Genomic DNA, 18,692 nt, shown 5'->3' with positions numbered 1-18,692 from the left:
AAAAAAATCAATGGCAATTGTAAAACTAAGACAAAATAACAAAACATCTCAAAATCAGCTGAATTAACAAGTTCGGTAAATGATCCAGGTTTGAAAGACCTTAGAAATATAGATATAAGAAATATTAATTTTTTACTCTTGCATACAGCAATCATAAATTCTTAGGTAACCTCAATTTTATTTGCTTAAGTATTACTTGGTATTGATATCAAAGATGATTTGTCTTGTATACTTTAATGTATAGTAAGGTATTCTGTTGTTTTTTTCCCCTATGTAATGTTATAGGAATTTCCAAGAAGAAGATGCTTTCAAGTCCACAGACAATGTTTGGAGAAATCCTCCAACAGAGTGTAAGTTGTCAATTTTTGTTTGATGGAGGAAATCTTAATGAGGTTTGGTGTTAAGTGGTTCATGCCAATTAGGGACTGATTTGTTTGTTTGTTAGTATGGTATTTAAGGAAAAGGATTAATAGTGAAAGAAAAAAGAATGAAATGAACAGTTATGACAGGTCTCTTTATTTTCTTTACCATCTTGAACAGAAATTTTTTTCGATTACTGTCCTTTGATATTGAGTTGTATGCTATGTTTCATTCTAGGTTTCTTGATTCCTTGCATCTAGCTGTTTAGATTTGTTTTTTTTTTTAAATCCAACAGACTCTCTCTATACAAAAACCAAGTGTTAATGGCACCTGCTAGAAATGTTTGCTTGATTAACACATTGCTTTTGGTTGTCATAGGAGTTTATCTTACAAGTTTGAGGAACCAACCCAATTGGGTCAAGTGAAGTTGGTGTGTGTGATCAGTGATGTCATTTTGTATTGTAATTCTTGGCAATGTCTTTATATATCCTTACATATCTGTGTACAGCATGGGATAATGCAGTGAATTCCAACACACAGCCAGCCACAAAGACAGGAGAGTGGGGTGCAGAGGAATGGGGAGCAGAGGATTGGACTGGGGATGTAAGTACCATCTCTTTATTGCTTCTTAGTTCATCTACCGGTGTAAGCCATTGTCTAGTCAAGTTTATTTATGCTTCAATTTCAATTTATTCACCATCTTTAAAAATAAGCAGGGCTCAACATTAGCAGTGGCCCGGTTGGGCTACCAAAGTTTTGATAAATTGTAATGTTTTCTATTGTTTTAGGGCCACCAAAAATATGAAATTGATGATTTTGGTAGATTGTTTGGGCCACCAAGAAAAAAAGTTAGTGTGGAGCCTTGAAATAAGTATGCATAAATATCTGACATGAAATACAAATACATATTGTTTAAAAATGGATGGATACCCGTAATAAGCACAGTGCTTGTAAGCAGGTTCCCAACATACTCTATGGTATACATTTGAGGTTAACATTGTAATACAAATTGTACATTATAACATTATGATACAAATTATACATTAAAAATACATATGTAACAATAAACACACACCCACATATGTAAACACATAAACTAGAGAGAGAGAAACCGAAAGAAAGGGGAGACAGAGTAGATGGAAGGGGTAGAAAGAAAAGAGTCATGATAAGTACCATTCACAGTTAAAGAAAAGAGAAAGAATTTAACATCGTATACATTGTAACTCTTAGAATTGTTTGTGAGAGTGAGCTAAATGGAGTAAATGCTATTCATACAAAGTCAGTTCATATTCATTATATTTTGGATGTATATAAGAATGCATTTGCAATAGTTTGGTTAGGAAAGTACATTGCTTTTTCTTTATGTTTGCTTTGTGCAGCTGGCTGAAAGTCAGGTATTTACAGCAACCAATCCCGTCCCACCCATGCCCCTGGATCCCATCTCCGCAAGCCCATCATCCCAGATGCAAGCACCTGTTGGTCAGCCGCCATCATCCGGTCTCTCCAATCAAGGCATGCCCCAGCAACACTCGATGGATGTCCAGTCCTCGTTAACCGGTCCCCCTGGGGGGATGTCGGCTGGCAGCAGCTTGTCGGCGGGTGGAAGCATGCCTGCAGCTGGAACTATGTCGGCTGGTGGGAGCATGCCAGCCAGTGGAAATAGGCAACCTGTTGGGGGAAGCATAGGACAGTCGTCTGCTGGTAACATAGGGCAACCTCCTACTGGCAGCATAGGTCAACCGCATTCTTCAAGCATGATGCAAGGAATGGTTGGACAACCCCAAGGTGGTATGCCAGGAGGTATGTCTACTGGTGGTATGTCTACTGGTGGTATGCCTACTGGTAACATGTCTGCAGGTGGAATGTCCAGTGGTGGTATGTCAGCAGGAAGCATCGGTCAACCCCCTGGTGGTGTGGCTGTAGGGGGATCTGTGATTGGGCAAGGAGGAATGAATTCTAGTATGCAGGGTAATACCACCATGCCTGATATGACCAGAAGGTAAGATCTGATACCTTTCAGATTAACAAATGTTTAATAGTCTTTCCATGTTTTTTTGCCATTTAGGACAGACTTACCATTTTCTGAAACTTTCTGTAGGAACACAGATATTGTTAGATATTTATGTTGGTGATTAAAAAGTTGAATATGATGCATTTTCTTTCAAATTTGAAATTGTTTGGCTATATGCTATGGAATAAATGTAGGTGAATTATGTTCTGTATATAAAAAAAAACATTTTATGATTATCCACATTAATGTCTGATGTTCAAATAGATATCTTTATGTTGATTGACACATCCAAATGCTTGTTTTTATGAATGGATTTGGTCATTGTTAACTCCAAGCATTGGTAGACTTGCACTTATTACTTCTGCCAATCTTTTTTAAAAATAATTTTGTTTCTACTTAATGTGTTTATTGCAGCATCGACCTTGCAGCTCTGTTTGGCAAGTCTGTCCAGGCCCCTTCAACCTCACTCGGAGTAAGTGATCCAGCAGCTAGCGGGAGAGATAGTAGCAGTGTCTTCAGTCAGTTCCGGGATCCCAGCAAGACTCAGAATATGAATTCCATGGCAGAACAACAGAGTAAACAAGTGCAGGTCAGTAGAACAAACATTTTCAGAGATTTCACCAGAGCCTATCATGGTATTTCTGATTACTGTTTATTGTTATAATGCTTTATTCACCATGATGTGAAGCTTGCACAACTGATTGACTATATGTGGGACCTCCCTGAATGTTTTCTATCTTGTTTTCTAGTTCATATGAAGAAAAGTGTTCTCAAACAAAGAAGTGAAGTAAGAATGGAGAAAAATAGGAGTCATATGTACAAAGATATTGTTTTATCAGGTTTCCCGAAAGCAAAAGCCCCGCATTTTATCAATGTATGTGAGCATTTTGAAAAACATGCTAGTCATAAGATGAGAGGTTTCACCTGTAATAGGATTATACATGTATATGTAGGCACTAATTCCTGTGTTCTGTAACAGGTTATGCCTTTTGAACATGAACTACAGAAACATCCACGCTGTATTGTATTCCTCTGTGTCTTTTAGATGGGTATGGACCAATCACAAGCAGGACAGCTACCACCCTCATCAAGGGCTCCAACGCAATCCAAGCCAACTCGTAAAAAGCTTCCCCCTCCTTCCACCAAGATCCCTGCTTCAGCCGTAGAGATGCCCAACTCAGCCCGTGGTCTGGGTGCTCTGGACGTCCAGTTTGGAGCTATGGACATCACCATGGATCCAGCAGTGACTGATTTTGGGCTCTCCTCCAGCTCGATGCCTTCGTCGATGTCGTCCACGCTCTCAACGAGTGGGGGACTTTCTAATAGTGCTTTCAGGCAAGTCTTTGACGGTCATCAACTTGTTATTAAAACCAAGTTACATGATAAGACTTACCAGTCAATGAAAGGATCAATTATGGTCCTTGGTAATTGAGCAGACTACAAGTATCTGTTCCTTTTATTATGGAACAGGATGCCCTAATTGGTTGCAGCCAAGATAATATCCTCTTAGGAGTTTTAATCCTCTCTTTGTTACCTTCAATGATCTCTTTCAGTGAAGTTTTATTGTGCTGTTACACGTATGTATTGACTCTGAAAGTTGGCCAGATCAACATGGTCAGATTGTAAATATTTCATAATGTATTCTCAAGCTTAACATGTAATTATTCTATTCCTTAACTTTAAAAAAAATCTGAAAGTAAATATTTGTTTGGTTCTTATCAAAATCTATGGTCTGTCTGTCTTTGAAAGGATCTTACTTTTATTCTGCTAACTTTGTTGTTATACAGTGTTAATAGTCCAGGGACCAGTGCAAACCATCTATCGTATAGTAAGAGTAATGAATCGCCGTACCCAGCATCAACGGGAATGAGTCCAGTTGGGATGAGTACAAATACATCGGTGAATACACCACCTTCTAGTGTCCCTCAACAGTCATTGGATCCTACACAACAGAGAGGACCACCCCATTATGGGCAGAATTCACAACAGAAACAGGTATTACAAATCTCTTTGGAAGCTTTTGCATTTCTTGCAAAACATGTTTTCTATACATAATCAAATTGTTTCGATATTAATCCATCCTTATGTAAATAGTACTTGATACTTTGCCTTGAAATTCTGGAATCTAATACCCCTTTCATAAACCCAATTACTATGAATTAGGCGGCTGATAGCAGCATAATTTGGTCGTAAAATTGGAGGAGGACAAGAGTTATCCGCATTACTCTGATGCTGCTATTCGCATAATAGCGGCATCGGGATAAGATTTTGAGTTTATGAACGCATTTCCAAATAATGCGGATAATTGCCATGGTGCGGTCACAAGGTCACCCTTTTCCAACACAACCGCATCGGAGGGGGCGTGTCCAGTTGTCATGGCGATTATCCGCCTTTTTCAGGACGGGTGCTCGTAAAAATAATGCGGCTTAATTTTCGGAGTTTATGAACGCAATTTTTATTGAATTATCCGCATTAATCTTAGGCGGCTAATTGGAGGATAGGTTTATGAAAAGGGTATTGGTGTTCTTTTCATTTAATGATATTAATGAGCAGGCATTTACAATTTAACATCATCTTCAAGGAGTTTCTTCCTATTAGATGCCCATTTACCTCACATTCAAATGACCCTTGTCACTTTCACACTTGGTAGAGAGTCTATTGCAACCCCCAATGATTTTGTTTTTATGATTTCAGATGACACCAGACCCTATTCCTCTACCAAACCAAAACGATATGAAGACCAATGCATACCTCACATCACAGAAACCCTCCTCAGTACAATCTATTGATAGTAAGTACACTTCGCTTGTTAAGCCATTTTTTAATCAATCATTTGACCCTGATCGTGTAATGTTTGTTTTGAATGAATGATTGTTTCTGACGTAGCAAGGGAGTGATCCGCAATATTATACAAATAATGAATGTTTATGAGTGCCATGGACAGAATACTTCTTGAGGTGACAGATTAAATGATCCATTCAACTCGGCTACGCCTCGTTGAATGGGTCATTAATTTCATCTTTCACCGAAGGGAGTATTCTGTCCATTGCACGAATGAAAAGAACATTCATTATTTGGTTTATATGATACCTAAAAAATCATGTGAAATTCATGAATTTCGATGCAAAACATGCCCATGCAGTGCGAGTTTGGTCTGTTGATTGTTACATCTTTACAACATGCGCACTGCTGGTGCATGAGTTGCAGTCTTGGTACACGAGTGCAATTGACAAAATTGTGTGGATCAAAAATTGCACAATGAATGGATACAAAATTGCATGGTTGATGACGTCATTGCAAAATGGGCTGAATGAATATCAAACAACCAATCAAATCACAAGGATCTATCTAGGTGTCATATAAATCTTATTATTTGATGGTTATTTTATACAATGATTATTATTATAAATCTTAATTACTTTTCACTAACCAAGTGCAGACTTTTCTCTTACACCTACACTTACTTGCTATAATTTCATTAAAGAAATAAAATGTAAAGTTGCTAATCCGTAGGATTTTGTAACGGGAAAACTAAGCTCTAGTGAGAAATGAACATCAGAAAAAATACTGACATTGAAATGTTTTGCTTGTTTTTGTTTGCAGATAAAGACAAGACAACATCCCAGTTATCACAGCTTGCCAGTCTCTCATCATCATCAGGCTTTGGGCTCTCAACGAGTCAGTCTATTGGTGTAAACAGACAGGTATGTACCAATTCTGTTTAGTTTATCTTTTTAAATACTGCTATATTTGAGAGAAAGTGATTCAAACTGCATTTTATTGGGGGGGGGGGTGCTGTAGTTACCATTTTCCATTTCTCTATTAATATTTTTTTAGAAGTTTGAGAGAAAAATGTCCATCCTGTATTTTATTGTTGGAATACTTATCCATTGTGTTGTAACTAATTGTTTGATCAAATGTATAGGTTTGATTGCCATGTGTTCCATCACTAGAAGGTATTAGCATTTTATCTATTGATAGAAGTGCAACATTTATGAAAGTTTCTGTCAGATAGTACGTGCACTCACTTGGCAGTTATGGAAATACGACACGTTTGCCTGTACCCATATTCTGAGTTTGTTCTGCCGTTTCTTAGGTACCAAATTCATATGGTTCACCGGGTATATCTGGATCATCAAGCATGCCAACCACATCCAGCTCCCAATACCAAACATCAGAACTCTCCAGCGGTGGAACCAGTGCATTCTCAACCCCCATGGGGTCATCGGGCCTTTCAGGAGGACTATCCTCTGGACCTAGTACAATTGGTTACTCCTCGCCGTCTCAGACAGCAGGCAGTCTGAACAGCGGAGGGGTCTTATCGTCGTCTGTGGTCAGCGGTGGCAGTAGCAGCGGAGGAACGGTAGGAGTGTCGGTAGGGAGTAGTCTGTCAAGTTCTGGTCATTTGTCCAGCGGGATGAGTGCAAGCAGCAGTGTGTCGCAGGCGACTACCACGTTGTCCAGTACCAAGCTGGCGGGTTTAGATACCAGACAAGGACAGGTAAGTTACCATCATTTCTCAAACTCAAATTCTTGTCAACATCTGAGATCAGAAGCAGTGAAAATGATTCCCTTTTAATAGTTCCATACACACTGGAGATAAAAGAGCACATTTCACAAGTTTCTAAATCATTTCTAATTGAATTTTAACTTGATACTTATTCTGTATTCTCAGAATGTGAAACTAATTTTAACTATCTTGTCAAACTATTGTGTCAATTTCTACCATCTAGAATACAAAGCTGTCTACTGTTTGAACAATTTTCATCCATTGCTTATTTAATATGCTGCAGTTTTTTTGCATGAAATTAAGACTTCAAAGGAATATATCATCAGAATTCTCATTTCATCCAATATATCCACATTACAGTACATTTTATAATGTTAATGATAGTGATAATTGGCATTCATAAAGCGCTATTGGTCTAGAAATACTTTCATTTTTCTGAGGTGCACCGAATATTACAAAAGTCTGAACGATTGTCAGAGTGCCAATACAAGTATATGAGTTTTGGCAATTGTGTTGAATATTGTATGTTTCAGTATATTCAGGGTTCAGGATGAATACTTTGAAATATTTTTGGAATTCTTACAAATTGTTTATTTATGATATAATTTTTTTTTTCTGTAGTCTTCATTAGGGTCAAGCAATCTTGTATCAGCGACGCTCAACAGTGTATCTTCTTCTTCAACGTTGTCATCAGCGTCATCGGTGCTGACATCGTCATCGTTAGGGTACACAACAACCACGGCGGGACTCGCGGGATCAAAATCAGTTTCACAGGGATCAGGTGAGTATGATAAGGGACAGGGCTTATATTTACCAAGTGGCACGTGGTGTCAAACCATTATTTAATTATGTAGTTTAATTATTGGTAACTCTAATTGTTAATGATGTCTTATTTGTTTTGTATTTATATGTTTTATTGGGTCCACACTGACCAAAAATAAACAAAACTAACAAATCAAACATAATTAAAATATTTACAAGTGATCATAACATCATTAGAAAAAAAAACATATATAATAATAAAAAGAGTAAATAAGAAAAAAGTAAATAATAAAGAAAAAAAGAGCGGAAAGATTTATGCAATGGCACAGACATGATAACTTATACAACTTTGATGGCAAGTATTTGTATGCATATATACAGGGTAAACATGATACATATAATGATACATGTAAAGATGACAAAAATTATAATTCAAACTTCCATTTCTTAAAATGAGCCGTGAGTTTATGTCTTTTTTTGGCCACACAATATTCAATTTCCCTTTGCTTTTTAACAAATGATCTGAAGGCTCCAAAGTTTGGATCAACTTTGCTGAATTTACAAATGAAAATGAAGTACTTCAACAATAAAAATAAGTAGGAAATGAACTTGTCATCCGGATCACCAAACATTTTACTGAAATTAGATAAAGTAAAATTGGAATCAAACTTCTGTATTAAAATAGTCAATAAATCTTGCCACAGGGGTAAAACCTTTTCACAAACACAAAATATATGAACCGATGTTTCAGGGAATTTGTTGCAAAATTCACACAACGGGGAATCTTTCCTTTTTATCTTGAAAAGAAAATCATTAAAAGCAATGCATTTGTGAAAAATTTTGAAATAAAAGGAACGAATTTTAGTGTCTATCGAACATTTGAAGTTATTGCAATGTATTTTCTCCCATGAAATATTGTCAGGAATGGGTAAGATACTGCTCCAATATTCATAACGTGCGTCAGGGCTAGATTTGCCACTCAAGATATTATAGGCGTAGCTGGGTAATTTTTTAATACCTATCAATTTGAGAATTAACATATGATGAACATCATCATTGTCATGGACGTCAGCTTTTTGAAGATTGGGAATAAGCCAGTCTTTAGGGATATTTTGGATTAGAAAATTAAATTTTCTTCTGTCAGAACGAGGTATATTAAAATCCAAGATAAGTTCTTCAAACAATTTATGGCCAGGGAGGGGTGGATTAAGCAAATCTGATATCGTGTGAACATTGTTATCATACCATGTACCATAATAAAAATATTGTTTGGATTTAGAACGAATCAATCTGTTAAACCATAATGATTGACATTCCCCTAAGTCAGAGAAACTACAATCAAAGATATCAAAAGTGGCTTGTTCTCGATATATATACCAGGTGCGTAAAGAATCAGCAAGTTGTGTACATCCCAGAGATCTTAAAACACATTCAGGGGCATATGCTTTCCAAAGAATATTTGAATCTTGATGAAAAGATTCCAAAAAGGACAACTCAATATATTTCCATGTCGAAGTATATCTGTCATCAAGAAGATATTGCACCCAATACATCCTTTGAGCAAGGGCAAATGCATAAGGGTCTACCATTCGAAGGCCACATTGGCTATAATCATTGCACATCAGTTTTCTTTTAACCCTGTCCTTGCCTCCTTTCCAAATAAATCTAAAAAACATTTTATTCAAGTCCTTATAAAATTTAGAAGGAACTTTGATACCAAGAACAGAAAAAAGGTATAAAAGTTGAGGCAAAATAAGAGACTTGATAACACAAATTCTACCAATCAGAGAAAGATTCCTCATTTGCCAGCAGTTAATAGTCTGTTCCATTCTTTTCAACTTTACCTTATAATTGAGATCAAACAGTGAACCAAAATTAAGTGAAAAATGAATTCCCAAAGATTTAAATGTATTTGTCTTCCACGTTATTCCCCGGTTAGCAAGGGGAAATTCTTGGCAACCCCGCTTAGAACCAATCCAGATGGCTTCTGTTTTAGATAAATTAATTCTACATCCAGAATGCACTCCAAATATATGTAAAGTATCAAAAAGGTGATTAAAAGAGTTATTAGAACCGTCCAAAAATACAACAGAATCATCTGCAAAAAGAGAAATCTTTACTTCATGCCCGTTAACAGGAATTCCTTTGATTTGATCATTTTGGCGAATAGAAAGAGCCATTATCTCGATTACAAGAAGAAATAAATATGGTGAAATCGGGCATCCTTGAAAAATACCTCTTTGCATAGAAATACGGTCTGTTAAAAATCCATTATTTAAAACATAAGTCTGCCGCGAAGAATACAGAGTCTTGATCCAATTTATAAAATTATTCCCAAAATTAAAATGTTGTAATGTTTGAATTAAAAACCTGTGGGACACACTGTCAAATGCCTTTTCAATATCCAAGAGTACAATTGAACCAGGAATATCTTTAAAATCACAGTATTCAATAATATCTAAAATCAGGCGAACATTACCACTTATATTTCTTCCCTTCAAAAATCCAGATTGGTCAGAATGGATAAGAGAATAAATACAACGTTTTAATCTATTAGCTAGACATTTTGCTAAAATCTTATAATCAACACTTAAGAGGGTAATGGGCCTATAATTCTTGATAAATAGGGGGTCTCTATCCTTTTTCGGAAGGAGACTAATAACACCATTTCTTTGGGACATGGACATCACTCCATTAAGCAAAGAAAAATTAAAAGAATCTAAAAGCATATCACAGATATCAGGCCAAAAAGTCACGTAAAATTCAGCAGGAAGACCGTCAAGTCCGGGAGTTTTATTTGCTTTCATTGACTTGATTACATCAAATAGTTCTTGCTTTGTTAAGGGATTGTCTAAAAGCGATCTATCATCATCAGACAACTTTTTAATTTCTATTTTCCCAAAAATATCTTCGTTAAAATTTTCACCTGAGGTTCCAATAGCAGGGTCATGATTGGCATAGAGTTTACTATAAAAGTTTTGAATTTCCTTTAATATTTCATGTGGATCAGTAATAAGGTTGCCTGAAGAATCCTGAAGTTTGCTTATATTTTTTTTCTGCCAAGATCTGTTTTCTAAATTACAAAAATACTTAGAATTCTTCTCCCCTTCCTCTAACCACCTAGCTCTAGATCTTATAATGAGGCCTTTTGTTTCATAATCAAAAATTTTGTTCAAATTATTTTCTGCCTCTTCAAGCTGTGAGAAAATAGAGTTATCAGTGCCAGAGGATTGGTGGGATAACAGTAATTTTAATTTTTCTATATCTGCCAGTAACTTGACTTTTTCCTTATTTCTTTCTTTCTTCTTTCTTGCTGAATACTCGATGCAAAATCCTGTTAAAAAACATTTGAGTGAATCCCACAATAAATTTGGGTTAAGTCCAGAGTTTTCATGTACTTCCTTAAATTCTTTAATTTTGTCCTTAATCAAGTCAATAAAATCATTATTGTGATCAAGAAAATGGCAATTCAATTTCCAATAACCCCTACCTCTAAGTGGTTGATTATCTTTAAATTGCAAAAGAACAATAGAATGATCAGACTGTACCCCGGGTAAAATTTTGGACTTCACACAATTATTCAAAAAGTTACTTGAAACAAAAATATAATCCAATCTAGATAAAACTCTTGGAGATTTTTGATGCCTTGTATACTGCCTTAAATTAGGGTGAAAATTTCTCCATATATCATGTAAATCATATTCTTCCATAATAATTGACAGCATTTCGCTATTTTTCTTATTAAAATGTTCCCGCTTAGATCCTTGGTAATCAAGGGGGCTGATTACAGCGTTAAAATCTCCACCCACAATTAAAATAGGACTATATAATTTGTCAACTTCTGCAAAAACTTGCAGTAAAAAATCAGGGTTATCTTTGTTAGGGGCATATATATTGACTATTGTAACATTCAATTCATTTAACACTGCCTTCAAGATCAAAAATCTACCTTGTGGGTCTTTAAAAATGGAAATCACATTAACACTAACCGAGTTCCTAATAAAGATACCTACACCCCTACTGTTAGAAGAATAATTCGCAAACCATGCTAAATCACCCCATTGAGATTTCCAGAGATTCTCATCTCTGTTGTCTGCATGCGTTTCCTGTAACAAAAATATGTCGCTCTCAATACTTCTCATATAATGAAATATTTTTTTCCTCTTGTAGAAATCCTGTAAACCGCGACAATTGAAGGAGTGTAATTTTAAAACCATATTCTCAAATATAAAAATAAGTCACACTTGAACATCCTGTATATAAAAATGTATGAAACTATAATACCGCCATTCTCATTAATGGACAGCAAAGTCAGGAAAAAACCTAAGTGCATACTTGTACCTATGACATCACAAGGATACCTATTATAAACCTGAGTAGAAAAATATAGATATGAAAAATAAATTCCGCTATAATAAATGTAACAACACAATAAATATGTAAAAAAACATAACAAGTGAATTAAAATCACAAAAAGAAAAAGAAACGCAAGCGTGCAGGATGGAGAGCGGGGCTTCAAATCAAACACAGCCCCGCTCGCACGCGCAGCATAATCTGCACACAAAAAAGTATTACTCATGTTTTCGGAGTAGGTCGACGTCTCTAAAAAGTAAACAACCTGCACGGACTTTCCAAACACATTGACCAGAGTGTGCACAATCATATGACAAGAAATAGAAACATGATATATAGAGATTATAAACATAGTTGTCATGCGCACCATGAATTTGAGCCAAGATAGCTAAAACATTATACATGTAGAACACATCTTTAAAGTAGAGCATCGAGCAGTGAAATAGAAAAAGTATTAATCTAGAATGACATAAAACAAGTCACATTGGCAAACATTATTGATATTGGTTTAGAAAAGATAGATACAAGTAAAAATCTACAATGCCAGCCTGGGGAGGGGGGGGGGGGGGGGGGGAAGTCAGAGAAAGTTACAATTAAGAAAATTTAGACATCCAAAAAGAAAATTAGATCAAAGCCAAATAAGGCCTACAGAGCATATTTTGACGGAAACAATTTTCAAGTTAAAAACAAACGAACAAAAAAAAAACCAAAACAACAACAACAACAAAAAAAAAAAGTTGCACTTCTCAATTAAGCACCTAAAAAACATATATGAAGCTACACTGAGTGGAAGTGTGATTTTTAGATATCAAAACTACTTGACAAAGTTTAAGAAGCTAAACAAAGTTCATTTTTTAGGCTTTGATTCTCGGACCACAATCTTCGCTGGAAACACAAAAAAGGCATTCTTTCCTTGTTCCCGTAGTAGTTTTAACTCTGGCAGTTTTTCTTTCCTTAGCAGCTGAACTCTCCGAGAAAAATCATCAGACACGAAGAATCTCTTTTCCTTCTCTTTCTTGAAGCATTCCACTAGGGCCTTTTTACTTTTTTCCTTTTCCACATAAGAAGAGAAGCCGACATGAATTGGTCTTGGACGTTGGTTTTTTCCCGTGGATGTTGCAGACTTGGCATCATTCTGTGGTCCAGTTCTGTGAGCTCTCTGAATAGTAGCTAAGACATTGGATGACTTCAGAAAATTTGATACAAACTTACTGCAATCAGATCCCTCTTGCCCTTCAGGAACATTGTAGATAACCAGGTTGTTGCGCCTGCTTCTGTTCTCTAAGTCATCAATCTTGGATTCCGCCAAGGCAAGCTTCTTATTAACTTCAGTAACCTCCTCCTTCAGTGTATCCATCTCGAATTTCAAGGCTGCCTGTTCTTGTCGAAACAAATCAACAATACGATCGAGTCGTGCCTGCTGCCGCTTTTCGAATTCTGCAAACCAAGGAGGGGGAGTATTCTCCACAGCAGCGCCAGAGCTAGCGGCCGCGCTCTCGTTGTTGGCATCGTGTAAATCCCCCAAAATCTCATAGCGATTCTCACTACTCAAAGAAGGTCTTTTCTTTACAGGTGACTCACCTGGATCCCTTTGGCTTTGGTGTTTAAGGTGACTCATGATGTTTAACAGAATATATCTAATAAGTTAAAGGTCCGTGAAAGTGTAAAAAGAATAAACTAAGGCTGAATAAAAACAGACGTCCACCGTGCGAGACTACCTCAGCTTGCCGCCATGTTCCGAATCTGGTAACTCTAATTGTTAATGATGTCTTATTGATTTGGTCTTTATACATGAAAGCTGTAATGGTCAAAGAAAATGTTGAACCTCATTCCTAGGGAATTTTAATTGCTTGGGTTTTAAAAAATGCTAATAAAAAAAAATCTACTGTTATGGATTTCACAAACATAATATATTTCAAGCAGACCTCTGATTGAAGCTATGGCTTAAGTTAGTACACCTTTGTGAAAATAAACCTGAGTATCTTGTTGATGATCTCATTACAAGAATGATATTTGAAAATATGTAAATACCACTTTCACTCTATCCCAATTAATACATTTAGAAAAAACATTGAGATGACATGCTTTCACGTGAAGGTATACTAAAGAGAAGTAAATACTTTGACTGAGGAGACCAACATGATGTAACCAACTGATTTTCAACTTTCGTTCTACTGAAACCTGATGATTCAGGTGGAAACACTGATTGGTCTTTATACTGAAGAACATACAATGTCTTCAAACTATCCCATGCATTATAAAAAGTTGATTCTTTCTAAAGATAGATTCGGGCGATTTAATGAAGTACTTATATCTACCTCCCTATATATATAGTGCCTTTCTAGATGCTTTGTATCTGTTTTTTAGTTCAGATGAAAGGTTATAATGTTCTGAAATTATGATGGCTTTAGCAGTATGAAGTAAAGTAAAATGCATATAATTGGGGGCGGACATTAAAAAAGGAATTATTTAATGTAATTGCCCATGTTCTTCCTCGGTTGATCCAATTCATATTTTTTTAATTTAGAAAATATTTTTATTGGCTGAACCAAATCTCTCCCTTCTTTCTTTGATTTTTCAACAAATAAATGATTTTTGTTTGTTTTGTTCTCAGCCAAACTGCCACCCAACTTGCCACCAGGGATGCCCTTTATGTACCATCCAAACCTCATTGGTGCAGGATTTCCACTAGTCAATCCAATTGTAAGTTTTACCTCTCATTTTGATATTGTTCCAGAATATTTAGCAATGTCTGAAAAAAAATCCTCACAGAAAAATTCCAGTTAAGTTAGTAACAAATTGCACAATGAATTCAAAGAGGATCCAAGTTAATTTTATATTTTTAAAGCATATGTGAGAATTCACTTAGTTAATTAATATAACTTGTTTGTTTCTATCAAGAAGAAAAAAGTACCAAATCCCAAACTAAACATCTGTGCTTAAAAGACATGTACATTAAATTTGTAGAATTTTTTTTACCCTTTCAAATGATACCAAATGTCTTTAAAATATTATTCAACAGAATGTCCTGGACATTCCCTTCTTTCATTTGTGGTAAACGCAGAATGAAACCCTTGCAAAATCTGCACGCTTACAAATTACAAATTTTCATATTTCTTTGCCCATGCAGCCAGCACATCAACCTTACATGTATGAAGATTTCCAAATGCAAATAGGAAGATTACCTATGGTGAGTCATCAGAATATGATCCATTACTTCAAATCTTTATATTTGCTTATGTCGCTTGGCTGAAATGATGTTTGATGACTAATACTTTCGTTCTTCAGAATATATTCTGGTGATATCTTTCTAAGTCTCTGATCAGCCCAGCACACACTCAGACATTACACCATCCTCTCTGAATTGTAATGTAGTGATATGAAATTTTAACTTGATGAATTCATAATTGCAATATTGGTAATTGATTTTCATTTTCATTCGATATTTTTGTTGTAATGTGTAGCTCAACTTTTCTGTCTACATTCCCCTACATCCCCCTCTCAGAATTGTGCAAGCAAAATTATTTGAATAAAGTTGTTTAGGTTTATAAAAACTAAGATGTTCAAGTTGATTTGTCTCATTCTCTCAGCCATTCCAGCAGCTGGCTACAACGACATTGAACACAGGTCGAGATACAAACTCATTAGGGAACACACCATATTCTGTCACAGAGGCAAGTAAGTTTCCAAGAAATGATGCAGCTTCACCGGTAGCTACATCCCTCTCAACGCAACAACATCAACCAACAGCAGGTTCAGCGTTAGGTAAATATAGATATCATCTAGTAGTGACTCGTATCCACTGCTTAAAGGATAAAACTCTCCTTAATCAATATTGAGCATTTCCATGTTTCTAATGGTTTTAATTCATTCATCAAATAAAGAGAAACAATTTAGTAGTTAAATTTATCAAGTTTTGAAAAGGACAGAAAAGAAAAGAGTAAAAAGTGTCATGCTTGGGCCAGGGCTCACAAAAGGGAATTGATTTCTGTTGGCCAGAAGTATGCAAATCCTCAGAGAAAAACTTTGAGCATATATATTGCACAATCCGACAATCCTAATTTGTTCCAAAATCAGTGTCTTAAGTTATTCTTATATCTTATTTCTTTTGATATGATTAGCTGCAGGACAAGGGGCACATCATCAGACACAAACGCAACAGCAGGCGCCTTTCTTAAACACGACGCTACCCCCTGGTTATCCAGGCTACAGCACTCTACCTTACTACGCAGCGGGACCAGCAGGACTTATGCCACCTGGTCTTCAGTATCCTGCAGTCTTCCCTGCTGTCAGTAGTGTAAGTTAGCTTCTTAATACCCCATATTTATTTTTGTTTAATGTATATTTGACTATGATAGGAGCCAAATCAAGCAACGATTGAGGATACTTGCATGTAGTCCTGCGTCATTCCTTGATTTGGCTCCTGTCACACTATTATTTAAAACTCAATAGCATCTTTTTAAATTCATCATCATGATATACATATATAATGATTATGAAAGATACATTTATAAGAAAATCTTTATAGTATAGGTAGGTGGGTGTGTGTAAGAATGTTTGATATCTGCATTCGATGTGCATGAATTGGTATTGATAGTATTTCCAGGAATGGTTGTGTTCAAATTCCTTCCCTTGCAGTTTAGTAAGCAAATCTGTTTAAGGAGGAAGACTAATGCCAGGTTGACATTTGCACACATTGTGTTGCCTGCATTCCCCCTTAAGGCACAATTTGCGCAAACTATGCAGGAACCACAATGCGTGCAAGTGTCAACCGAGCTAAAAAGTAGAAAGTGAGAAGTACATCATCTAGATTTTAAGTCTTTGTCTCATCATTCACCAACGTGGAGACACTTTCATGTCTTTGTGAAGTGAGTTTGACTGCATCATTATTCATAATTCTGCTTGTATACACGCAGGTGCAACCAACAAACCGAGCTCAAACAGCAACGACACCACATTCTGCCTTCCAGCAGAGCGGTTACACACAACCAGCATCACATAATGCTTATGGTACAGGTAAGGTTAACTCCATGCAGCATTGGTTGTATGCTACCCTATAATGGTGAAAGGAAACATAGAATGATGTTAGTTACACTGTCAGTACAATGGCATCCACAGTTACATTTTGTTAGGATTAATCTTGTTGATGTCGTCAGGACAAGGAGATGTTGATTTCATTACATTATACATCACTTGTGATATTCTGCCCCATTGATGTTTCATAAAGCTGTTTGTAAGTTATGTACAACTTATACACACCACTGGTTCTTGTGCTCAATGAGATACCCTCCCCCCCCCCTGCTTAAAGACAATATGACTGTAGTCAAATGTTGACAAATTTGAACTTTACATCTAGATGCCTGTTAGCACCAAAATATTATTTTACAACTAACAGATTATCATGTTTAGCTGATTGGAGTCAAAATTATTAAGATTCTCCTTTAGCACTCTAGAACAAGTCACCAGACATGTGTAAATTTGTGTGTAACTTAGGATGGGCTTTATGTTACCACCCAGTTGTTGTTCTTGTACTAACTATTATCCAATAATGATTCATTTATTGGATCTCTCATCGATTCTCATTCTTTAATTGGCTGAAATGATGATGACTTATAATACTTTCGTTCTTCAGAGCTCATTGTGGTGACTTGTTTAGGTCTCTGATCGGCCAACATATTTGACTATAAGGGTTGAACATGTTACTTTAGTGTATTGAATTGTTATCATAATTATGGTTCCTATTCATTTATTCTGGGATACTTTTGGGCTATATGGCAAAAGGAAAAGGATAAGATATTTTGCCCCACTTGTTTTATTTAAAAAAAACATTTTTTGTCATTTGCAAACCTGGTTATAGTATCAGTCCACATCTCTATCAGACTCTAAGAGAAAGGTTTCAAGAGGGATATACTTAGTCTAAACATGATGTTCACACATGAGTAGCAAATATGGCAACTTTCTTTGGAAGAGGCTAGGTTACTTATATGTTTTGCTTTACCATTGGTCTCGTTAAGTCTGGTTAACCGTCATACTAACATTCTATCATCCCTAACTATTTTTTTTTTCAATAGTTTTGGGTAAATAAAAATAAATTAAAATGTACCTAAAAAGGGTATCCATCCCATTTGACTACCCAATGTAACAACACTGATTCAAACATGTTTTAATTTAGTTTAACCAAAATGTATCAGTGGAAGTTGTTTACTTGGTCAGTCCCAATCATAGACATTGGTGTTGCTATGATACTGAATGTCACCATCATCTCTAACTCCGGTGTGTGATTATGGTGTGGTTACTCCTACCAGGTTATGATGAACTAACCCAAACACCTGACTTCAGTAAGGGAGGGTACAACAGTGTTTCACAATCACAGTCTAAAGGCTCAGGGGTTACAGGTAACATTCATTACGTGATCATCACCCCCATTCATACCAAGCAATTTTTTTCTGTTGAACATTCATAATCATCTTTACGTATTGGCCAGAGAACAGGGAAAATGATGTCTCTTTCCTTCAATTTTGAGAATTGTTTTGAGAACGCTTCTCCATATCCTCAATAGCTCTCCTTTTCTAACAAAAAGCTCAACATTATCACCAGGTTTCAGTTACACAAAGTTTTTTTAATTTTATGATTGCACTATTTATCATGTGCGATCAGTCGAAAGAGAATTCAGTCGGAATAGATGAAGACTTCTTG

At 36.0% G+C, this 18,692-nt stretch overlaps 1 protein-coding gene across 1 annotated transcript in view; it reads left to right on the top strand.

The window, feature by feature from the left end:
• Nucleotides 1–18,692, top strand: part of LOC121416172 (ubiquitin-associated protein 2-like) — a 40,499-nt gene that overhangs the window by 18,113 nt on the left and 3,694 nt on the right. The window contains exons 8-23 of the mRNA XM_041609654.1: nt 286–350; nt 869–963; nt 1,740–2,359; nt 2,786–2,960; nt 3,417–3,706; nt 4,159–4,366; nt 5,066–5,162; nt 5,975–6,075; nt 6,468–6,872; nt 7,503–7,662; nt 14,611–14,699; nt 15,127–15,186; nt 15,587–15,761; nt 16,118–16,293; nt 16,913–17,012; nt 18,302–18,391. Of these exons, the coding sequence (XP_041465588.1) occupies nt 286–350; nt 869–963; nt 1,740–2,359; nt 2,786–2,960; nt 3,417–3,706; nt 4,159–4,366; nt 5,066–5,162; nt 5,975–6,075; nt 6,468–6,872; nt 7,503–7,662; nt 14,611–14,699; nt 15,127–15,186; nt 15,587–15,761; nt 16,118–16,293; nt 16,913–17,012; nt 18,302–18,391 (2,906 nt within the window). The remainder of the gene's footprint in view (nt 1–285; nt 351–868; nt 964–1,739; nt 2,360–2,785; nt 2,961–3,416; nt 3,707–4,158; nt 4,367–5,065; nt 5,163–5,974; nt 6,076–6,467; nt 6,873–7,502; nt 7,663–14,610; nt 14,700–15,126; nt 15,187–15,586; nt 15,762–16,117; nt 16,294–16,912; nt 17,013–18,301; nt 18,392–18,692) is intronic.

The sequence above is a fragment of the Lytechinus variegatus genome, chromosome 5 (assembly GCF_018143015.1).
Source record: "Lytechinus variegatus isolate NC3 chromosome 5, Lvar_3.0, whole genome shotgun sequence".
NCBI classification, from domain to species: Eukaryota; Metazoa; Echinodermata; class Echinoidea; order Temnopleuroida; family Toxopneustidae; genus Lytechinus; species Lytechinus variegatus.
Note: the sequence above shows the minus strand (reverse complement) of the source record. Positions and strands in the feature narration are given on the sequence as shown.